The sequence below is a fragment of the Heteronotia binoei genome, chromosome 19 (assembly GCF_032191835.1).
Source record: "Heteronotia binoei isolate CCM8104 ecotype False Entrance Well chromosome 19, APGP_CSIRO_Hbin_v1, whole genome shotgun sequence".
Lineage (NCBI taxonomy): Eukaryota > Metazoa > Chordata > Lepidosauria > Squamata > Gekkonidae > Heteronotia > Heteronotia binoei.
Window position 1 is genome coordinate 31,060,524 of NC_083241.1, and position 21,940 is coordinate 31,082,463.

Here is a 21,940-nt window from a genome sequence, read left to right on the forward strand (position 1 = left end):
GAATCTCCACTCTGCCAGTGAAGCTGTTGGATGACAGGTGAGCCTCAAAGGAGGCGGGGCATTCCAGAGGTGTGGGGCCACCACTGAAAAAGCCCTGTCTCTGGTCCCAGTCATGCTTTAAAACTGCCAGTCTCCAGGTGGTAAAATCAACAAACAATACCGTGATTAAACAATACTACCACCCATTCACAAGTATCTAATGAATATTGGTACACTCCGTTGGAGGAGGCATAAGACGTTTCTCTACCCAGTGGAAGAATGGACATTTGAGTGTTACAAGCACTTTTTTACAAGGGCATTTTGTCTTTCAAGTGTGGAGTTTGGACTATAAGAAAGCTTTCTTGGACACTGAATGTTAGAAATTGTGGCACCTTTATATTGTGTTCACCAGGGCTTTTTTTGTAGAAGAAGAAGAGTTGCAGATTTATACCCTGCCCTTCTCTCTGAATCAGAGAGGCTTACAATCTCCTTTATCTTCTCCCCCCACAACAGAAACCCTGTGAGTTGGGTGGGGCTGAGAGGGCTCTCACAGCAGCTGCCCTTTCAAGGACAACTCCTGCGAGAGCTATGGCTGACCCAAGGCAATTCCAGCAGATGCAAGTGGAGGAATGGGGAATCAAACCCAGTTCTCCCAGACAAAAGTCCACGCACTCAACCACTATACCAAACTGGCTCTCCAGTTTGTAGCAGAAACTCCTTTGCGTATTAGGCTATACCCCCCTGATTATATAGCCAATCCTCCAAGAGCTCACAGGGTTCCCCTTACAGGGCCTACTGTAAAGCTCCAGGATTGGCTACATCAGGGGTGTGTGCCCTAATATGCAAAGGAGCTCCTGCTACAAAAAAAAAAAGCCCTGGTGTGCATGAATTATGGCTTTTACGAACTGTTGTGTGGATTCCTAGTCTAGATCAAATCCTGCCATTCAGTTTATTCTCCTTTTTTCAGTATGCGTTTGTGTGAGTGTGTGCGCTTGCAGGACTGGAAGTCATAGTGACCTCTGGTGACCCCTACTGGGGCATGGAGGACATTCAGATAAAGCCTGCCTCTCCCTCCCGCCCCTGGTATTCCTTGGAGGTCTCCCATCCCAGTACTCGCCGGGCTCAGCCCCGCTTGGCTTCTGAAATCTAATGAGATCAGGCTTGCCTGGCCTATCCAGGCCAGGGCAGCTTCCTTTCTTTAAAAGCAGGAGGGTTTTATATACTGCTGTTGCCTCCCGAAGAGCTACAGGAAACAGCATGAACTACAAATCCATAGTAGATGTCTCAAGGGAGAGAAGCTCTGGGCTTTGAGCGCAGGGTCTGCTCGCTGGAAATAAATCTTGTAGTTGTGAAGGCGAGAGATGGAGAGGGGGATCTTAACACCCTGGCAATTTGTTAACTCTAGGAAGCCTGAGCTTCTATTCCCAGGGGCTCAGTCCCTTAGGAGACTGCTATATTTGCTGCAAAATGCCTCTAGACAGGTTTGCATTTCACCGAAAGTTCTGGGCAGCTTTCTATAGAGGTGCCAATAGCCCCGAGCAGAGACTGTCAAACTCGGATCCGGTCTACGGTCTACGTGTCTGCGTGCATCAAGTGTTCTAAATAGGACCAAAAATTCTCGTAACTGCTGTCATTCGGTATCCTAAATTCTGAGCATTCAGTGAGAATATAAGAATATCAGATGGGCCCTGCTGGATCAGAACAATAGTGCATCTAGTTCAGCATCCTGTTTCCCCACAAATAGCCAGCCAGTTCCTTTGGAAGGCCAACAACAGGGCAGAGAGATCAAGTTCTTCCCCAATGTTGCCTTGTGGCACTGTGATTCAGGGATTGACCGCCTTTGAATGTTGAAGCTCCCCTTCAGTCACCATGGCTAGTAGCCACTGACAGACGCCCCTCCATGAATCTATCCAATCCCCTTTTAAAGCTGTCCATTCCAGAGAGTCACTTTGGTGTAGGGGTTAAGTGCGAGGACTCTTATCTGGGAGAATCTGGTTTGATTCCCCACTCCTCCACTTGCACCTGCCGGAATGCCCTTGGGTCAGCCATAGCTCTGGCAGAGGTTGTCCTTGAAAGGGCAGCTGCTGTGAGAGCCCTCTCCAGCCCCACCCAACTCACAGGGTGACTGTTGTGGGGGAGGAAGATAAAGGAGATTGTGAGCCACTCTGAGACGCTGAGATTCAAAGTGGAGGGCGGGATATAAATCCAATATGTTCTCCTTCTTCCTGTGGCCATCGCCACATCCTCCAGCAGCAGATGTTACATCTTAATCACTTTCTGTGTAAAGTACTATTTCCTTTTGTCTGTCCTGAACCTACTGCCCATCAGCTTCATTGGATGGGGTCTAGCATTTTGGGAGAGGGAGAAAAAGCCCTCTTGTTCTGTTCTCTCACTCCTGTTCACAATTTTTAAAAAAAAACTCTATCATCCCACCCCCCACCCCACCCCAGTCATCTCTTCTCGAAACTGAAAAGCCTCTACAGGGGTGTCGAACTCATTTGTTATGAGGGCCAGATCTGGACTGGGCCATGTCGGATTGGGCCGAACCGAGTTAGGCTGGGCCATGTGTGTACCTATTTAAGATTAGGTAGCAGAGATATACATTTTATAAAGAACACAGACAAACACAAATATATATATTTTAATAAACTTAAAACATGCTTAAAATGTTAGCACTCATTGGTCCTAACGGTGCTTTCTTTGTCTTTCTCCCATGGGATCCAGGGAACTGGGCAAAGGAAGCTCTGGCTCTTTCCTTCCTTCTCCAGAAACTGGGTGGGGGGCGGGGGGAGACATCTTAGCCAACAGAAGGAAGTGAGGCCTGGCTCAGTAGCTCTTCTGTGCAATTAAGAGAGCCTGGCAAAGCAAGCTATTCCTCCCCCCTTTCTCCCCATGGGAGGAACCTCAGCCAATGGAGAAAATAGAGGTTTTTCCCTGTAGCTCCTGTGCGACTGAGCAAGCCTAGCAAAGCTAGCATGAGGAAGCAAGAGAGAGGGAGAAGAAAGCGGATGACAGCCAGTTGCTCGGGGAGTTGATGGGAGCCCTCCGGGAGCCTGATTCAGCCCCCGAACTGCACGCCTGACATTCCTGTCCTAGATTCTTCCGCCTTTCCTCCTAGGGAAGGTGCTCCAACCCCCTCACCATACTGGTTGCCCTCGTCCCGCTCTGCAACATCCTTTCTGAGATACAGTAACATGGTGGATGCACTGTAGGGTAGCCAACTCCACTCTGGGAGATTCTTGGAGGTGTTAGGGATGGAAGCTGCAGAGAGTAGCGCTAAGGGTTGCCAGCCTCTAGTTGGCACCTGGAGATATCCCACCATCACCCATTGATCTCCACAGGGCTTTTCTTTAAAAGAAAAAGCCCAGCTTTTTCATTAAAAAACTTATGTGCATATTAGGCCACACCCCCTAACATAACCATTGTCGCACACAGGGCTTTATTGTGGGGTGCCTCAGGGAGCAGTTCTCTCCCCGATGTTGTTCAACATCTATATGCGCCCCCTTGCCCAGATTGCCCGGAGGTTTGGGCTGGGTTGCCATCAATATGCAGATGACACCCAGCTCTATCTACTAATGGACGGCCGGCCCGGCCCCGCCCCAGGGAATCTTGACCAGGCTTTACAGGCTGTTGCGACGTGGCTTAGGCTGAGTGGGCTGAAGTTGAATCCAGCGAAGACAGTGAAGACAGAGGTCCTCTGTGTGGGTTGCGGCGCTCTGGGAGGGGAAATAGTTCTCCCGGCCTTCAACGGTGCGCCATTGAAAGCAGCGCGCCAGGTAAAGAGCCTGGGTGTATTACTGGAGACTTCATTATCGATGGAGGCCCAGATAGCAGCCACTGCCAAGTCAGCATTCTTCCATCTGAGGCGGGCAAGGCAGTTGGCCCCCTTTCTTGAGCGCCGGGACCTCGCAACAGTGATCCATGCAACCGTCACCTCAAGATTAGACTACTGTAATGCCCTCTACTTGGGGCTACCTTTGTGCCGGACCCGGAGGCTGCAGCTAGTGCAGAACGCGGCGGCCAGGCTGTTGTTGGGACTCCCGAAGTGGGAACATATACGGCCGGGGCTACGTGAACTGCACTGGCTGCCGATTATATACCAGGTCCAGTACAAAGTGTTGGTCATTACCTTTAAAGCCTTATATGGCCGAGGACCCGCCTACCTGAGGGACCGTCTTTCCCCATATGAACCCCAGAGAGCACTGAGGTCAGCCAGGAAAAATCTAATGACTATCCCTGGGCCGGAAGAGATCAAACTTAAGAACACCAGAGCACGGGCCTTTTCAACCGCGGCCCCTGTCCTATGGAACCAGCTCCCTGAGGAGGTGCGGGCCCTGTGGAACCTTGACCAGTTCCGCAGGGCCTGCAAGACTACCCTCTTTAAACTTGCATATTCGGACTGATGAAGAAGGCTGTTAACTAAGGACCCGCTAATGTGGTTTTAATTAAAGACTTATACCGCTGTGTAAACTGTATAGATTGAATAAACTGACAGAACTAGCGTCAAACACCATCGGCACTGTCAGACCAAGTTATTTTAATTGTATTGACTGGTTTTTAATGTTGTTAAACTTAAAGTTTTATATTGTTAAATTTAAAGGTTTTATTTATTATTGTATGTTTTATGAAATGTTGTTAGCCGCCCTGAGCCTGCCTAGGTGGGGAGGGCGGGATACAAATAAAATTTTATTATTATTATTATTATTATTATTTGTAGAACTCATTTGAATATTAGGCCATATCCCCTAACACAACCCCAGATGGAGCAGAGGTCCACCAGTGGCTATTAGCCGCTATGGCTGTCAAGGGCAGTGATGCTCTGTATTCTTGGTGCTTGTGGGGGGAGGCAAAACAGTGGGAGGGCTTCTAGTGTTCTGGCCCCACTGATGGACCTCCTGAAGGTTCCTGGGTTTTTTGGCCGCTGCGTGACACAGAGTGTTGGACTGGATGGGCCATGAGCCTAATCCAACATGGCTTCTCTTATGTTCTTATGACACCAAGCCAGTTGGAACTGCGTTCCTGCTTTTAAAAAAAGATGGCGAAGCTCAGTTCCTCTGGTGCAAATGGCTGCTTTGGGGGCTGGACTCTGCGGCATTATTCCCTGCTGAGATCCCTCCCTTCCCCAAACCCATCCCTCTCCAGGCTCCACCCCCAAAATCTCTAGGTATTTCTCAACCTAGAGATGGCCACCCTAGTAGGGTATAATGTCGCACAGTCCACCGCAGCCATTTCCTCCAGAGGATGTGCCGCATGTCATCCTGAGGTCGGTTGTAATTCTGGGAGGTCTCCAGCCCTCATCCTGGGGTTATGCTCATTCCAAGCATGTGTGGAATGAGTAATAAACAATTTCTTGATATAAATGTTATCAGTACTGCCTTAATTATTGTGCAAAAAGCGGTGTGAGCCTCTAACACAATTTATGAACCATTAAACATCCACACAGTACAAAATTACTGAGCCAGTTTGGTGTAGTGGTTGAGTGTGCGGACTCTTATCTGGGAGGACCGGGTTTGATTCCCTACTTCTCCACTTGCAGCTGCTGGAACGGCCTTGGGTTAGTCGTAGCTATAGCAGGAGTTGTCCTTGAAAGGGCAGCTGCTGTGAGAGCCCTCTCAGCCCCACCTACTTCACAGGGTGTCTGTTGTGGGGGAGGGGATGGTGACCGCTCTGAGAGCCAGAGAGTAGGGCGAGATATAAATCCAAATTAAAAAAAATTAAAGAATTATGTAGATCCACTGAAGCTGTAAGACCTCATGAAGTCTTAGAAACGGGACCTTTGTGACCGGCTCCCTGTTTGTCTTGCAAGCTTTCCCAAATTGAATATTAACATCTTGCTGCGTCTGCCTTAAATTGAAGAATGCAGACACTCTGTTGCCTTTCAAGCTCCTTGTTTAAAGAAGATACACATTTTGTCCTATTGTGATTTTTTTTTTGAAATTAGAAACCTTGTTGTGAATCCTTTGATGCTGTGTAATGGTTCACAGGTTGCGTTATACGTTCACGCTGCCTTTTGCACAATAATTTAGACAATACAAATAACCTTTCTATCGAGAAATTGTTTATTATTCATTATGCACGGCGCTTGGTATTTTTTTCATAGGCTCTTATCAGGGCCGGATTAAATCCTGTGGAGGCCCCTAAACAGTCAAAATCTTGGGGGCCCCCTCCCAAATTATCTGAGTTGGAGTGGCCGCCCTGCTGTCTGTGCCCCCTTCTGCAGCCTGCAGACACCTTCTCAAAAGCCCCTTTGGCAAAGCTATGGGGGAGAGGCAGAGAGAGGCAAACTTGGCGACAACGCCAGCATCAGCCACACCAGGCAAGTCGGGCAAAGAACAGCTCAGTTGCTGGCTGCATGTGAAGGCTGAGAGGGCTGCAAGCAGAGGGAAGATGGCGGGGGGGAGAGAAGCTGGCCCAGGCCCCTAAAGGCATGGGGGCCCACAGGCCAGTGCCTATTTGGCCTAATTGTTAATCTGGCCTTGCTCTTACACGGTGGACCTTCTGTGCTATCTATACTCGTCCCAGGGCCAGCAACCCTAATGCAGTGTCAGATGCCATTGAGCGCATGTCCCAGAAGCCGCACAAACGGAGCCAACCTGAAGCATGGCGTGAGCTGATCGTTGCGATGTTGATAGGCTCAGTCAGCCAACAGATTGCGAGCGTGCATTGAGAGCTGCTTTCTCGCCGGGCATCAGGCCGAATATCATCTATTGCCCAGAGTCAAAACTGCTCAAAAAGATTGCTTGTTTCAAGAAGTGCAAGCAAATCCTCAATGTGACTTAAGGGGCACCGGGCTGAAGATCATTACACGCAAAAGACAGGCAGTTCTCAAACACATTGTTTGTAAAAAAAAAATAAAAAAATCAAATCACTGCTAATTCATCGTTTGCAGGGGGTGGCCAAACCTGCTTAATGTAAGAGCTGCACAGAATAAGTGTCAGATGTTTGAGAGCCACAAGACAGGAAGGAAGGAAGGAAGGAAGGAAGGAAGGAAGGAAGGAAGGAAGGAAGGAAGGAAGGAAGGAAGGAAGGAAGGAAGGAAGGAAGGAAGGAAGGAAGGAAGGAAGGAAGGAAGGAAGGAAGGAAGGAAGAGGTGGAAAGCAACTTTAAATGCTTTCTCTAAGCTGCTGGTTGGCTTGGCTTGGAGAAGTGATTTAAAAAAAACAAATGCCTTCTCCGGAGCAGCCAATGGGGTAGTGGGGGCTTTGAGAACCACATAATACTTGTGAAAGAGCCACATGTGGCTCCCGAGCCACAGTTTGGCCACCCCTGTTACACACCATCTTTCCATAGCTTTTTCCCTGAGCCTTTCTTTGCACATACGAGTTTCCAGGTTTCACATCAACAAGTCAAGGAAGGCAGCATTAAAGGAATAACAGAGGCCTGAGGCCTGGCTCATTCAATTACACTGTTGGCCACGAAGAAACTGCCAGGAAACAATCTCTATAGACACACCAAAGCAAGAATAATGAATACCCGTAACACAATGTTGGGTTTTTTTGGAAACCACAGATTACGGCAGCACAGACTACAACGCATTCTACCAACATGTTGAATCACTGATTCTACTGAACCTGCCCCTGATCTGGGATTCATCTGGCCTCCCCCTAGCTGGTGGTGGAAAGTGCATTCAAACCACAGCTAATTCACATTGGCTCCCATAGGTTTTCAAGGAAGGAGATAAGCAAAGATGGTCTGCCATTGTCTGTCTCTGTGTGGCACCCTTGGACCTCCTTGGTGTTCTCCCATCCAAGTACTAACCAGGGCCAACACGGCTTAGCAGGCTAGCCTGGGCCATCAAGGTCAGAACCACGGCTGTTTGAAAAACCATGTTTCCAGATCAAACAGGAGCTTGGCTGGTTATTAACACCTTCTTTGATTTTTTTTTTATCCCATTGCTAAATCCATCTGCTTCAAAGGTAGGTTGAAGCAGTACTAGGTTGGAAAATACCTGGAGACTTGTGGGGTGGAGCCTGGAGGGGGACCCTGGCAGGGTACGATGTCATAGGCTCCACCCTCCCAAGCAGCCATTTTGTCCAGGGGAATCGATCTCTGTAGTCTGGAGAGCCGATGTAAAAGAGGGAGAGCTCCAAGAGCCACCTGGAGGCTGGCATCACTATTACGGACTTGTCTATCCAGGGACAAGCCCCCCCCCCTCTTGAGACACCCGTACCATCAAGAGTTGCTGCTCTACAAGCAGAAGCAATGTCAAGACACCATGGATGAATTTGCTGCTGCTCCTACTCTGCAAAGCCTACCTCCTATTGGCCCCAGAGTCCTACATGCTAAGAGATGGGGGATCTCTGAAAGTTTTGAAAACTGGGTGACTGTGGCACTGGGAGACAGGGATGCATATGCACAGAGAACAGTGCCTCCAAACAAGCTCTTAAAAGGAGGAAAGCACACCTGGGTTGTCCCTGAACTGCAATACAAAAAGGCAGGGGGATCTCTATTTATTTTTTAATTTACGTTTATTTTAGTCTATTTCTATTCCGCCCATTCCCCGCAGGGCTCAGGGCGGAATACAACATATGATAAAACAATAAATCAAAATAAAAACATTTTATAAACAGACAGCTCGACAGCGCTCAGAAAATTTACCATAATCCCGTATCGCCCAGCCTGGCCGTCTCACATCATGATATCCCATAGAGATGGCAGATATTATTCTGTTTTATAGCGCAGGTGACAGTGCTGGCAGGCGAGGCCAACCAGATCAAGGCTAGACGCCCGCAGCCTCAACTAAAAACCTGGCGGAACAGCTCCTTTTTACAGGCCCTACAGAAGGCTAATAAGCCAGGCTGAAAGGATCAGGCAGTACTATACGTTTGCCCCTCCCCCAAAGGCAATAGGGGTAGACAACCCTTTTAGAAGCGCACCTTCAGCACAATGAATCTCTACCACCGAACGCTTCCAGAACATCTTCATGACCCGATGCTCTAGAGGAGGCATTTGCTGGCCCATCTCTGCTCTTAAAAAGCACAACACAGGGTAAAAATATTTCAGCCAAATTACTTTGACGCGACGCCAAGCAAAGGAACCAGCCTGCGCAGGACATGAAGAGACGCAGTTGCGACGTCGGCTCACCAAGAATCCCTGTAACCAACGTTTGGCTGTATTTTGTAGCTTGTTTACAAAGATTACCGTTGGGTTATGCTCAAAAACAAAGATAAAGAGGGGGTTTTTTGGGGGGGGGGGTGATCCAGGTGTGTGTGTGGGAGAAACTCCTTCAAAAGTTTTTCAGCAATGCTGGCTATCAGATCTGTGCAATGCTCACAGTAAAACAAACCCATGCCCAAATCCTTGCTTGAGACACCGACAAAAGATAGCAACGACCATGCCAGAAAAGAACCCCTTCACTCACCCCAGGTAACGTCTTCTGCTCATGCAGCGCGCTCTGGGCCTTCAATGCCGAATCCCTGGCACAGTACGTCAGGAAGGCACAGCCTGCAGAAGACAGGGAGGGGGGAAAAGGGGTGTTATCAAGCACACGCGTGTAATTAATAGGCAAACAGTCAGCCAGGGGTGCCAGCCTCCAGGGGGGACCTGGGGATCCCCTGAAATTAGAGCTCATCTCCTGACCACAGAGATCAGTTCCTCTGGAGGAAATGGATGCGTTGGATGGTGAATTCTATGGCACAGGATTGCCAGGTCTGGGGACTTTGGGGGTGGAGTCAGGAGACTTTGGGGGTGGAGCCAGGAGCTAGGTTGTGACAAGCATAATTGAACTCCAAAGGGGGTTCTGGCCATCACATTTAAAGGGACCGCACACCTTTTAAACACCTTCCCTCCATTTGGAATAATGGATAGGGGCACCTTTTGGGGGGGGCACATTGGATCGGACCCCTGGTCCAATCTTTTTGAAACTTGGGGGGTGTTTTGAAGAGAGGCACCGGATGCTTTGTGGAAATTTGGTGTCTCTACCTCAGAAAACAGCCCCCCCCCCCGAGTCCCAGATAACTATGGATCTATTCTTATTATCCCCTATGGGAACCGGTCTCTATAGGGAATAATGGAGTGCCGAGTAGACATTTCCCTCCTCCCCTCTGAAGCAGGGAGAGGGCCTCCAAACCAGAAAATCCCCTGCCCCCACCTGGGGATTGGCAACCCTACTATGGCCTTGTGCCCCACTGTGGCTCCTGTTCTCTCCAGGCGCCACCATCCAAATCTCCAGGAGTTTCCCCACCTGGCTCTAGCAACTCTCCCACTAGTGTGTGTGTGGGGGGGACACGCAACCCTTCTAGTAGCACCGGCCAAGGGGCCGCCATGTCCCAATCTCAGCCTCATCTGCAGTGCATCTTCTGGAGCGGGAAGAAGGGAGGGCAGTGGCCACTGCTGTTTAAGCACAATGGCCAGGAACCCCCTGGGACACTGCTCCGGCATGGAACATTTCCATCTGCAAAGCCGCCACTTGCTCCCTTCTCAAGAAGCCGGGCCTCCCCTCGAGGAGCTGAGCCTCACTTTGGCTGGAGGTCAGTGCACGGTCCTGTGTTGGGGGAGGGGTTTGGTTTAAGACAACTGGTAGGGATTAGCAGGGCCTGGTTAATTGGAATCAGGAGACCCAGGCAAACACAGGGGGATTAGCGCAGAAGCACCCAGATTAGCACATCCGATCTTTCTCTCACCAAGCCGCACTGGCTTAAGAGCCACCCCTCTTTTCTAGATTTATTCAGGTTACAGGAAATAAGAGGCCTCTTCCAATGGAATGATAAGGTTGCCAACCTTGAAGCAGGGGCTGGAATTTCTCCTAGAATTACAACCGGTCTCCAGACTACATAAATCACTGTTTAAGAGAGCCACTTTGGTGTAGTGGTTAACTCTTATCTGGACTCTTATCTGGGAGAACCGGGTTTGATTCCCCACTCCTCCACTTGCAGCTGCTGCAATGGCCTTGGGTCAGCCATAGCTCTGGCAGAGGTTGTCCTTGAAAGGGCAGCTGCTGTGAGAGCTCTCTCAGCCCCACCCACCTCACAGGGTGTCTGTTGTGGGGGGAGAAGATATAAGAGAATGTAAGCCGCTCTGAGTCTCTGATTCAGAGAGAAGGGCGGGGTATAAATCTGCAGTCTTCTTCTTCTGTTTAATGTATTATTTATTCATTTAAAATATTTATTCCACTTGCCCCAGAGGAAATGGCTGCTTTTGAAGGTGGCCTGCATAGTACTATACTCTACCAAGGTCCTAGAGTTGCCAATTCCCAGGAAGGGGCCAGAGATGTCCCAGAACTATAACTGATCTCTAGACTGCAGAGATCATTGGAGAAAATAGCCGCTTTGGAGGGTGGACTGTACAGAATTCTCTGCTCTTCAGAATACAGAGATTAGAGATCCCCTGCAGGAAATGGTGGCTTTTGGGGGGGGGGGGGCTCTCAGGCATTGTACCCTTCTGAAGTCCTTTCCCTCCCTAAATCCCGCCCTCCTCAGGCTCCACCCCTCCCCCCAAAGTCTCCAAGTATTTCCCAGCCCAGAGCTGGCAACCCTAATAGTAAAATGTTAGCTGTTCTCCATTGGCTTTTGCCCAAGAGCTGTGCTCATGCCTAAAATACTGGCTTTATTCAGTATTTCTTTTTCAAAGCAACTCACAGTCTTATTGATTTACTTCATAATCCGCCTTTCTCCCCAATAGAGACTCAAGACAACTTAGATTGTTCTCACCTCTATTTTATCCACACAACAGCCTTGTGAGGAAGGTTAGGCTGAAAGTGTGCCACTGGCCCAAGGTCACCCAGCAAGCTTCCGTGGCAGTATGGGGATTTGAACTTGGGTCTCCCAGATCCTAGTCAGACACTGTAAATCCAAGAGTGGCCAAACTGTGGCTCAAGAGCCACATGTGGCTCTTTCACACACATTGTGTGGCTCTTGAAGCACCCTCTCCAGCCCATCAGCCGACTTAGAAAAGGCATTTCTCTCTTTAAATCATTTCCCCAAGTCAAACCAGCCAGCAGCTTGGAGAATGCATTTAAGTTAAAGTTACTTTCTTTCCACCTCCACCTCCCCCATCTACTTGCCTGTCTTCCTTCCTGCTCTCAAACATATGATGTCTATTCTATGTGGCTCTTATGTTAAGCAAGTTTGGCCACTCCTGCTATAATCATTACACTACACTTGCTTGTTCATCATGAACAGCAACTCAGTCAAACAAGCTAGTAACAAACAGGCCAGAAAACCAACCATCAAGAATAGCACCTGGGAAAAAAATGAACTAACGAGATAGATTTAATGGCAACGGGTTGATGTGGTTAAAGCCAGCTCAGCTGAAAACTGTGTTGGGGAAGACACCAGATTTAAAGGAGCAAAAGGTATGCACTGGTGCCAACCCTTGGGGGTAGTTTTCTCCCAGAGGAATTGGTTTCTGGTGTAGAAGTAGAAGATATTGGGTTTATATCCCACCCTATACTCTGAATCTCAGATTCTCAGAGAGGTCACAATCTCCTCTACCTCCCCCCCCCCCCAACAGACACCCTGTGAGGTGGGTGGGGCTGAGAGAGCTCTTGCAGCATCTGCCCTTTCAAGGACAACCTCTGCCAGAGCTATGGCTGACCCAAGGCCATTCCAGCAACTGCAAGCGGAGGAGTGGAGAATTAAACCCGGTTCTCCCAGATAAGAGTCTGCACACTTAACCACTACACCAAACTGGCTCTCAACTAGCAACTCCACCAAACTGGCTCTTAGCTGTTCGCTTCAATGAAAAGCCTGTAAGGATCTATGATTTTAAGTACTCACTTTTAAAATCTGGCCTTTCCACCAAGCAGTTCCAAATTTCTCCCCCATTCTTTCCTCACAACAATCCTGCAAAATAGGCTAGGCACAACAAACCCAAAATAGGGTTGCCAGTTCTCAGTTGGGAAACACCTGGAGATTTGGGGGACGGAGCCTAGAGATGGCAAGGTTTGGAAAAGGGAGGGTCCTCAGCAGGTCAGGGATGCCAGCCGCCAGGTGGGACCTGGAGATCCCCTGGAATTGCATCTCATCTCCAGACAATAGAGATCAGTTCCCCTGGAGAAAATGGTGGGAAGGTGGTCTCTATGGTATCGTACCCCAAATATCCAGGAGTTTCCCAACCTGGATCTAGCAACTCTGCCTCCCCATCTCCTGGCAGTAGTAAGGGGGGATCTGGCAACCCTAGGTTATAAGGTCTACCTTCCAAAACAACCAATTTCTCCAATCCTGATAATCTAGACATCAATTGTAATAGCAGGAAATCTCCGGTTACCACCTGGAGTTTGGCAACCCTAGACCCATGGAGAGCCAGTTTGGTGTAGTGGTTAAGTGTGCAGACTCTTATCTGGGAGAACCTGGTTTGATTCCCCACTCCTCCACTTGCACCTGCTAGCATGGCCTTGGGTCAGCCATAGCTCTGGCAGAGTTTGTCCTTGAAAGGGCAGCTGCTGTGAGAGCCCTCTCAGCCCCACCCACCTCACAGGATGTCTGTTGTGGGGTGGGGGAAGGGAAAGGAGATTGTGAGCCGCTCTGAGACTCTTCGGAGTGGAGGGTGGGATATAAATCCAATATCATCTTCATCTTCAATATCTTCTTCATGCCCACCTCAGTTCTTGTCCAACACCCTCCCCCTACACTATATAGAACATTCTCACTCTCAAACCTTCATTAAACTGTTAGTAGTGGTGGTTTGTACTATATATCCCTTTCTTACCTCCTTCTCCTGCTCTTCCTCTGTCTCAAAGCAGCAAACCTGGCTGCCCCTTTCCCCTTTTATTCTCACAACAGCCCTGCAAGGTAGGTTAAACTAAGAGAAAGCGCCTGGTACAAGGTCACCCACAGAACTTTCATAGCAGTGGAAGGGTTTGCACTCAATCCCCCTCCCTGATTCCACCCTAATTGCTACACCCTGGTGACTTCTCACCTACATACCCTTCCATCAGGACCCTGTTCCAGCCCAATAAAAAGAGCAGGCAAAAAGCCAAGCCCTCTAACCTGGAAACCCTCCCTTGTAGTTCCTGATATGACAGGAAGCTGTGCCCTCTGACCTAGAAACCCTCCCTAGTAGTTCCTGATATGATAGAAAGCTGTGCCCTCTGACCTGGAAACTCTCCCTTGTAGTTCCTGATATGACAGGAAGCTGTGCCCTCTGACCTAGAAACCCTCCCTAGTAGTTCCTGATATGATAGAAAGCTGTGCCCTCTGACCTGGAAACTCTCCCTTGTAGTTCCTGACATGACAGGAAGCTGTGCCCTCTGACCTAGAAACCCTCTCTAGGTAGTTCCTGATATGATAGAAAGCCGTGCCCTCTGACCTGGAAACCCTCCCTTGTAGTTCCTGACATGACAGGAAGCTGTGTCCTCGGGCCTGGAAACTCTGCCTTGTAGTTCTTGGTATGATTACTCATTGGTCAAGGAAAATAGCCTTTGTTCAAGTCATTTAAAAAAATGAAAGGAGTAGCTTCTGGACAAAGTTAACAAGCTAGAAAGTATTGGTCTGTTTGATTCTATTTATTCAGGTCTCAAGTGAGGTTTCTCTCCTGATGCAAGATTTAAATGACAGTGGCGGATTTCAGGAAGGACCTCCAGGGGCAAATCAAGACTGGCCCAAGAGAGAGGATCATAGGCTGCTTTTGCTAGGGCAAGCTACTTGCAGAAGTGGAAGCCAACATATTCTGGGAAAGACCCTCCAAACACACGCCAGAAGCAGAGATGGCAGCGGTGGCACACATAGGGTTGCCAATCCCCAATTGGGGGCAGGGGATCCCCTGGTTTGGAAGCCCCCCTGCCACATCAGAGTAATCAGAAAGTGGGATAGGAGAGGCTGAATGTCTGCTGGGCATTCCATTATACCTTATGGCGACTGGCCCCCATAGGATATAATGGAGGATCGATCCGTGGGTATCTAGGGCGGCTGTTTTTTGAGGTAGAGGCACAAAATTTTCAGTATAGTATCTGGTGCCTCTCAAAAAAAAAAAGCAACCTCCCAAGCTTCAAAAAGATTGGACCAGGGGGTCAAAATCTTGGAGCCCCCAAAGAAGGCGCCCCATCCCCATTATTTCCAACAAAGGGAAGGTGTTTAAAGGGAGCACAGTCCCTTTAAATGTGATGACTGGAACTTCCTTCAGAGTTCAATCGTGCTTGTCACAACCTTGCTCTTGACTCCACCCCCAAAGTCTCCTGGCTCCGCCCCCAATATCTCCAGATATGTCCTGAGTCAGACTTGGCAACCCTGGGAGGCAGATCTAGGGTTGCCAACTTCCCAGTGGTGGCGGGAGCTCTCCCAGTATTACAACGGATTTCCAGGCGACAATGATCAGCTCACCTGGAGAAAATGGCCACTTTGGAAGGCGGACTCTATAGCGTCATACCCAGGCCTCAGATTCAGTGGGAGCTCACAGGAGCACAGCTCCTAAACCTGAGAGGAGGAGGAGGAGCTCCTCCTCCTCCTTCTGAGAGTTCCACCTCCTTGTCCATTGAATAGTATGTGCATCTGCATAACAATCCCTGGATGAGCTCCACCACCTATTTTTCTACAAAACAACCCCTGGTCATACCCCACTGAAGTCCCTCCCTCCCCCAAACCTTGGACACTATCCTCAAAATAGTTATTTCCCAACCCAGAGCTGGCAACCCTAGATATCACAAAGGCTTATTGCTGCTCCTTCATGGAATCCATCTTGCCTCTGTGTGGTCTCTGTACCCTGGTTAAAATTGACTTACTCATGTCAGAGAATCATCTTGTACAGGAGTGGCTTGAGAGCCACATGTAGCTCTTTTCACACATATTGTGTGGCTCTAGAAGCCCCCACCATCCTGTTGGCTTGCTTGGAGAAGGCATTTCTCTCTTGAAATCACTTCTCCAAGCCAAGCCAGTCGGAAGCTTGGAGAATGCATTTAAAGTTGCTTTCTTTCCGCCTCTATTTGTCTCCTTCCATCTATTTCCCTCCCTTCCTCCCTTCCTTCCTTGTCTTGCGGCGCTCAAACATCTGACATTTATTCTATGTGGCTCTTATATTAAGCAAGTTTGACCACCCCGGTCTAGTATCTGTTGGTTTCTGGGAGAAGTGATTACCCACTTAGGAATAAGCTCCTGATCTTTCGTTCTTTCTTTTTCTTTCCTCCCCTATTTATTTAATTTTTTTTTAAAGAAACACATGTTTTTCAAGAACAACAAAGACCTCAAGGTGGCTTGCATTGTGACAAAATACAGTAATAACAGGAAGAAAGAAACTGACTTTGAAAACAATCTGTCCCAACAATAACAGCAATCAAAGAGGATTTGTACAGGACTATTCCTGCAGATTAGGACATAAAGGTTTGGTGAAATAAGAATGCGCTGAAATGTGTCCTTCCCATTGGCCCATTTAGATTTGTCTGATGTCTCTCCATAATAGAGGGGCTGCCAGTGAAACGCCTTCATCTTGGTACTAAGCAACGGAGATTAGAAAATGTGGGTACTCAGTAAAGACTTCTCCTGATCTTAAATCACAAGGGGAAAACATATAGGGAGGGAAAATGCTCTTTGACCTAGGACGTGTGGTGAAAACACCATCAAGTTGCAGCCTATTTATGCCAACCCCACAGGGTTTTCAAGGCAAAAGAAAAACAGAGGTGATTTGCCATTGCCTTCCTCTGTGTGGCAACACTAGACTTCCTTGGTGGCTGCAAGCATAGACAGCTTCAAGAGGGGTAGGCTTGTCAATCCCCAGATCCCAGTGGGGGTTCTCCCACTTTCCCAGGCTCCTTCCCGCCCCCAGTCAGCTGGCCAGCTGCGGAAGCCCCGCCCCCACAGCCACCATGTGACTTTCTACCTCTGGAGGCTTCAGTCTCCGATTGGAAAGGCTTCGTCTTGGGATGGTGTGTCTGCGTTACTTTGAAGAAGCTGGCAGCAACTCATGAGTAGAGACGCCAGTCCCTCGCTTCAGAGTCGCCAGAAACGGGGTGGGGGGGAGGGAAATGTGTGCTGGGCACTTCATTATTCCCTATGTGGAGATCGATTATCATAGGGTATTATGGGGAATTGATCTGGAGGTATTGGGGGCTCTGGGGGTGCTATTTTTTGAAGTAGAGGCACCAAATTTTCAGTATAGCATCTAGTGCCTCTCCCCAAAATACCCCACAAGTTTCAAAATGATTGGACCAGGGGGTCCAATTCTATGAGCCCCAAAAGAAGGTGCCCCTATCCTTCATTATTTCCTATAGAAGGAAGGCATTTAAAAAGGTATGCTGTCCCTTCAAATGTGATGGCCAGAACTCCCTTGGAGTTCAAATATGCTTGTCACACCCTTACTCCTGGCTCCAACCCCAATGTCTCCTGGATCCACCCCCAAAGCCTTCTGGCTCCACCCCAAAAGTCCGTAGATATTTCTTGGATTGGACTTGGCAACCCTAAAGAGGGGATTGGATAAACATCTGGAGCAGAGGTCCATCAGTGGCTCTGAACCACAACTTATTGTTGGAACTCTGTCTGGGGCAGTGGTACTCTATATTCTTGGTGTGGGGGGCACAGTGAGAGGGCTTTTAGTGTCCTGGCCCCACTGGTAGACCTCCTGATGGCGCCTGGGGTTTTTTTGGGCGCTGTGTGACACAGAGTGTTGCACTGGATGGGCCACTGGCCTGATCCAACATGGCTTCTCTTATGTTCTTATGTCTCCTGTCCAAATACCAGCCAGGGATAGGGTTGCCAGCTTCCAGGTGGAGCCTGGAGATCTCCCACTTTTACAACTGATCTCCAGCTGTCAGAGATCAGCTCCCCTGGAGAAAATGGCTGCTCTGAAAGGTGGGCTGTATGGCTTTGTACCATGCTGAGACCCCTCCCCAAACCCTGCCCTCTTCCAGCTCCACCCCCAAAGTCTGCAGGTATTATCCGGCACCAACTGGCAACCCTAGCCAAGGCTAATCCTGCTTAGCTTCTTAAGGCATGCCTGTGGGGTTTTCAAGGCAAGAGACTAACAGAGGTGGTTTTGCCATTGCCTGCCTCTGTACAGCAATTCTAGGCTTCGTTGGTGGTCTCCCATCCAAGTACTAACCAGTCCCAACCTTATTTAGCTTCTTATGGCAACCCTGTAGAGTTTTCAAGACATGAGGTGAACATAGGAGGTTTGCCCTTGCCTGCCTCTGCGTAGCAACCCTGGAGTTCCTTGGTAGTCTCCCAACCAACGGCTGACTCTGCACAGTTCCCAAGATCTAATGAGATAGGGCTTGCCTGCGCCATCCAGGTCAGGGGGACCCAGGCCACTCAACCAGGGGTGGAATTCTAGGAGGAGCTCCTTTGCATTTTATGCCACACACCCTGATGTAGCCAATCCTCCAAGAGCTTACAAAAAAGAGCCTTGTAAGCTCTTAGAGGATTGGCTACATCAGGGGTGTGTGGCCTAATATGCAAAGGAGCTCCTGATGGAATTCCACCCCTGCACGCAGCCCTTAGTTCCAAACTAACATCTTGACTGTGAACCCAAACGAATAACTAGACAGGGCCAGATTAACAATTAGGCCAACTAGGCACCGGCCTATGGGCCCCCACATCTTTATGGGCCCTGGGACGGCTTCCCCCCGCCCCCCCAGTTCTCCCCCCAGTTCTCCCCCTTCTTGCAGCCTTCCCAGCCTGCATGCACAGCCAGCAACCGAGCTGCTCTCTGCCTGACTTGCCTGGGGTGGCTGCTGCTGGGGCCGTTGCCAACTTTGCATCTCCACACCTCTCCCTCACAGTTTTGTCAAAGGGGCTTTTGAGAAGGTGCCTGCAGGTGGCAATGGGGGCAGGGTGGGTGCTCCAACTCAGAGATAATTTGCAAGGCCCCCCCCCAAGATTTTGACTGCCTAGGGGCCTCCATAGGGTTTAATCCGGCACTAAAGGAGTTCCTTTAAAGCCAATGTTATACCTCCCATGGAGCTAGCTCTGCATAGCGGCCAAGCTTCCATATTTAGAACTAGCGGAAGTCTCTTAAATGTCCTCAAGGGCTGCCCCATATACTGCACACTGCAGTAGTCAAGTTGAGAAATTACGAACGCATGGAAAACAGTGGTGAGAGCTTTATTTGCCGGGAAGTGGTATACACACCAGACAAAGCTGCAAAAAACACGTTCCTGACCACAGCTGTCACCTGAGACCAAAGAGAAAGAGAGAGAGGAGTATCAGTCTTGGGACGATCTCTCCCAGTGTTTTTGTGTTACAAACTCCATGGAACTCCACAGTATTGTTCTCAAGGGTCCAGCACCTATTCTATAAACCTCTCACAGGGTCAGAACTTCTCCAAGGCAGCACCTCCTGGCTGACATACCATGGCCAACCCCACGTCTGGAAACACCTGAACATTCGAGGGTGGAGCCTGGGGGAGTGGAGTATAGAGAGGGGAGGGACTTTGGTAAAGCAAAATGTCCGGCAGTCCACCTTTCAAAGCAGCCGTTTTCTTCAGGAGAAGTGGGATCAATGTATTAAACAAATAAATAGTAAAACTATTTATGCAGCCTATGGGAAGCTGCTATCCTCTTGTTTCAGCAGTAACATCCCAAATCGGGGTGGATTCAAGCAATTTTATCTGCAAAGACTTGGTGATGCACCCCCGGTTCTCTGTGTTTTGAAGCAGTCTGCTCTGGATACACCAAAAAAAGAGGGAGATACAATCTAGGGATGCCACCCTCCAGGTGAGACCCCCACCCTCACTTGGAGAACCCTCAGAATTACAGCTGGATCAGACCAGTGGTCCATCTAGTCCAGCATCTTGTCTAGGTTTCCCAATCCCCAGGTCCCAGCAGGGGATCCTCCGGTTTTACAGGCTGCCCCCCGTCCCCATAGTCACCATGTACCTCTAGAGCTCCCACAGGTTTAGAAACCCACAAACAGGTCCGTTTTTAAAATGTGTGCCTTGAAAGTTGAGCGGGAAGCAGGAAACAGGAAGCGCTTCATGGGGAAGCAGTTTCGTCAGAGCACAGACTCTCCAGTTTTTTTGCTTTCGTTTTCAGAGCAAGTAAAGTTGTGGAGGAACCAGGCCCAGTAACTGTGTGTGTGTGTGAGAGAGAGAGAGAGAGAGGGAGGGAGGGAGGGGGCAGGGGATTCCCCGGTTTGGAGGCCCTCCCCCCACTTTAGAAAGCTTTAGAAAACAGGGGGGAGGGGAATATCTACTGGGCACTCTGTTATTCCCTATGGAGAACAATTCCCATAGGGAATAATGGGGAATTGATCCACGGGTATTTGGGGCTCTGGGGGGGATGTTCTTTGAGATAGAGGCACCAAAGTTGCAACATAGCATCTGATGCCTTTCTTCAAAACACCCTCTAAGTTTCAAAAGGATTGGACCAGGGGGGGCAATTCTACGAGCCCCCAAAGAAGGTGCCCCTATCCATTATTTCTAATGAAGGGAAGGCATTGAAAAGGTGTGCAGTCCCTTTCAATGTGATGGCCAGAACTCCCTTTGGAGTTCAATTTTACTTGTTCCAACCTTGCTCATGACTCCACCCCCAATGTCTCCTCCCCCCCCCCCAAGTCTCCTGGCTCCACCCCCAAAGTCCCCAGATATTTCTTGAATTGGACTTGACACCCCTAATCCTGTCTCACACAGAAGCCAATCAGTTTCTCTGGAGGGCCAACAACAGGGCAAAGAGGCTGAGGCCTTCATAAGAACATCAGAAGAGCCCTGCTGGATCAGACCAGTGGTCCATCTAGTCCATCAGTCTGATCCAGCAGGGCTCTTCTTATGTTCTTATGGAGGCCTCAGCCTCTCTGCCCTGTTGCTGACCCTCCAGAGGAACTGGATGGCCACTGTGTGAGACAGGAAGCTGGACTAGATGAGCCACTGGTCTGATCCAGCAGGGCTCTTCTGATGGTCTTATGAAGGCCTCAGCCTCTATGCCTTGTTATTGGCCCTCCAGAGGAACTGGTTGGCCCCTGTGTGAGACAGGAAGCTGGACTAGATGGACCACTGGTCTGATCCAGCAGGGCTCTTCTTATGTTCTTATGAAGGCCTTGGCCTCTATGCCCTGCTATTGGCCCTGCAAGAATCATTCGGCACCTGTTGTGGCTTGTTATACCAACAATTGTTCTTGCTGTATATAATAATAATAATAATAACATTTTATTTATATCCCGCCCTCCCCTGCCGAGGCAGGCTCAGGGCGGCTAACAACATTCATAAACATATAATACAATAAATATAAAACTTTGTATATGTGCATATGTGCAAAGTATATCTGCATCTTTTCCCAATGTAACCACTGAAGAAGGCCCAGAGAGCCAAAACACATTTGGGTCCTGTATTGTGATCGTGGTCTTATTTGCATGTCATCAACCTGTGGATATTTATTTTTATTATTTAACGAACATTGAGGACTACTGGGTCTGGTGGCTAAAGATTTCAGGCCTATGTTTTTAACATGCATTTTAAGTGCACGGTACAATAAATTGATGTATTTCATTCAATTCGTTTTTAACAGTAATACTGCTCAAACTTTATGGTACCTAGCATGGTCTACTCTGAGTCACAGTTGCTGGGAACAACAAAGGAAGAAGAAGATGAGGAGGAGGAGGAAGAGGAGGAAGAGATTGGGTCTATACCCCACCCTTCACTATCCAAAGGAGCAGCTTATAATCTCCTTTCCCTTCCCCTCTCCATAACAGACACCCTGTGAGGTAGGTGGGGCTGAGAGCTCCGACAGAAACTGCTGTTTCCAGAACATTCTCTCGCAGAGTTATGACTGACCCAAGGTCACTCCAGCCTACATCCAGTCTTTGCTGCCTTCATTCCTTGCCTGCGGGCTTTGAAAGGCCTTTGGTCTGATCCAGGCTGGCTCTTCTTACCTTCTTAAGACTGTTCTGGCCTAGCTGCCATGTGGACAATCTACCAGGAACTACCACCTCCCCACATCCATAGGTGCGCTTTCCAAGGGCCGAACCGTCGAAGGAAAACATTACACTTAAAATGCTTCCGAGCTGGTTGATGCCAGAGGATCCAAATTTACAACCAACCTCTGTTTTGATTTGTACATCTGAACAGATCTCTTGGGAGAGCCGCAAAAGGCAGAATCTTCAAGCAA

At 49.0% G+C, this 21,940-nt stretch overlaps 1 protein-coding gene across 9 annotated transcripts in view; it reads right to left on the reverse strand.

The window, feature by feature from the left end:
• CELF6 (CUGBP Elav-like family member 6) overlaps nt 1-21,940 on the reverse strand; it is a 232,502-nt gene that overhangs the window by 198,374 nt on the left and 12,188 nt on the right. For all 9 annotated transcript variants that reach the window (XM_060260025.1, XM_060260027.1, XM_060260029.1 and 6 more), the window contains exon 2: nt 9,341-9,423. In XM_060260025.1, the coding sequence (XP_060116008.1) occupies nt 9,341-9,423 (83 nt within the window). The remainder of the gene's footprint in view (nt 1-9,340; nt 9,424-21,940) is intronic.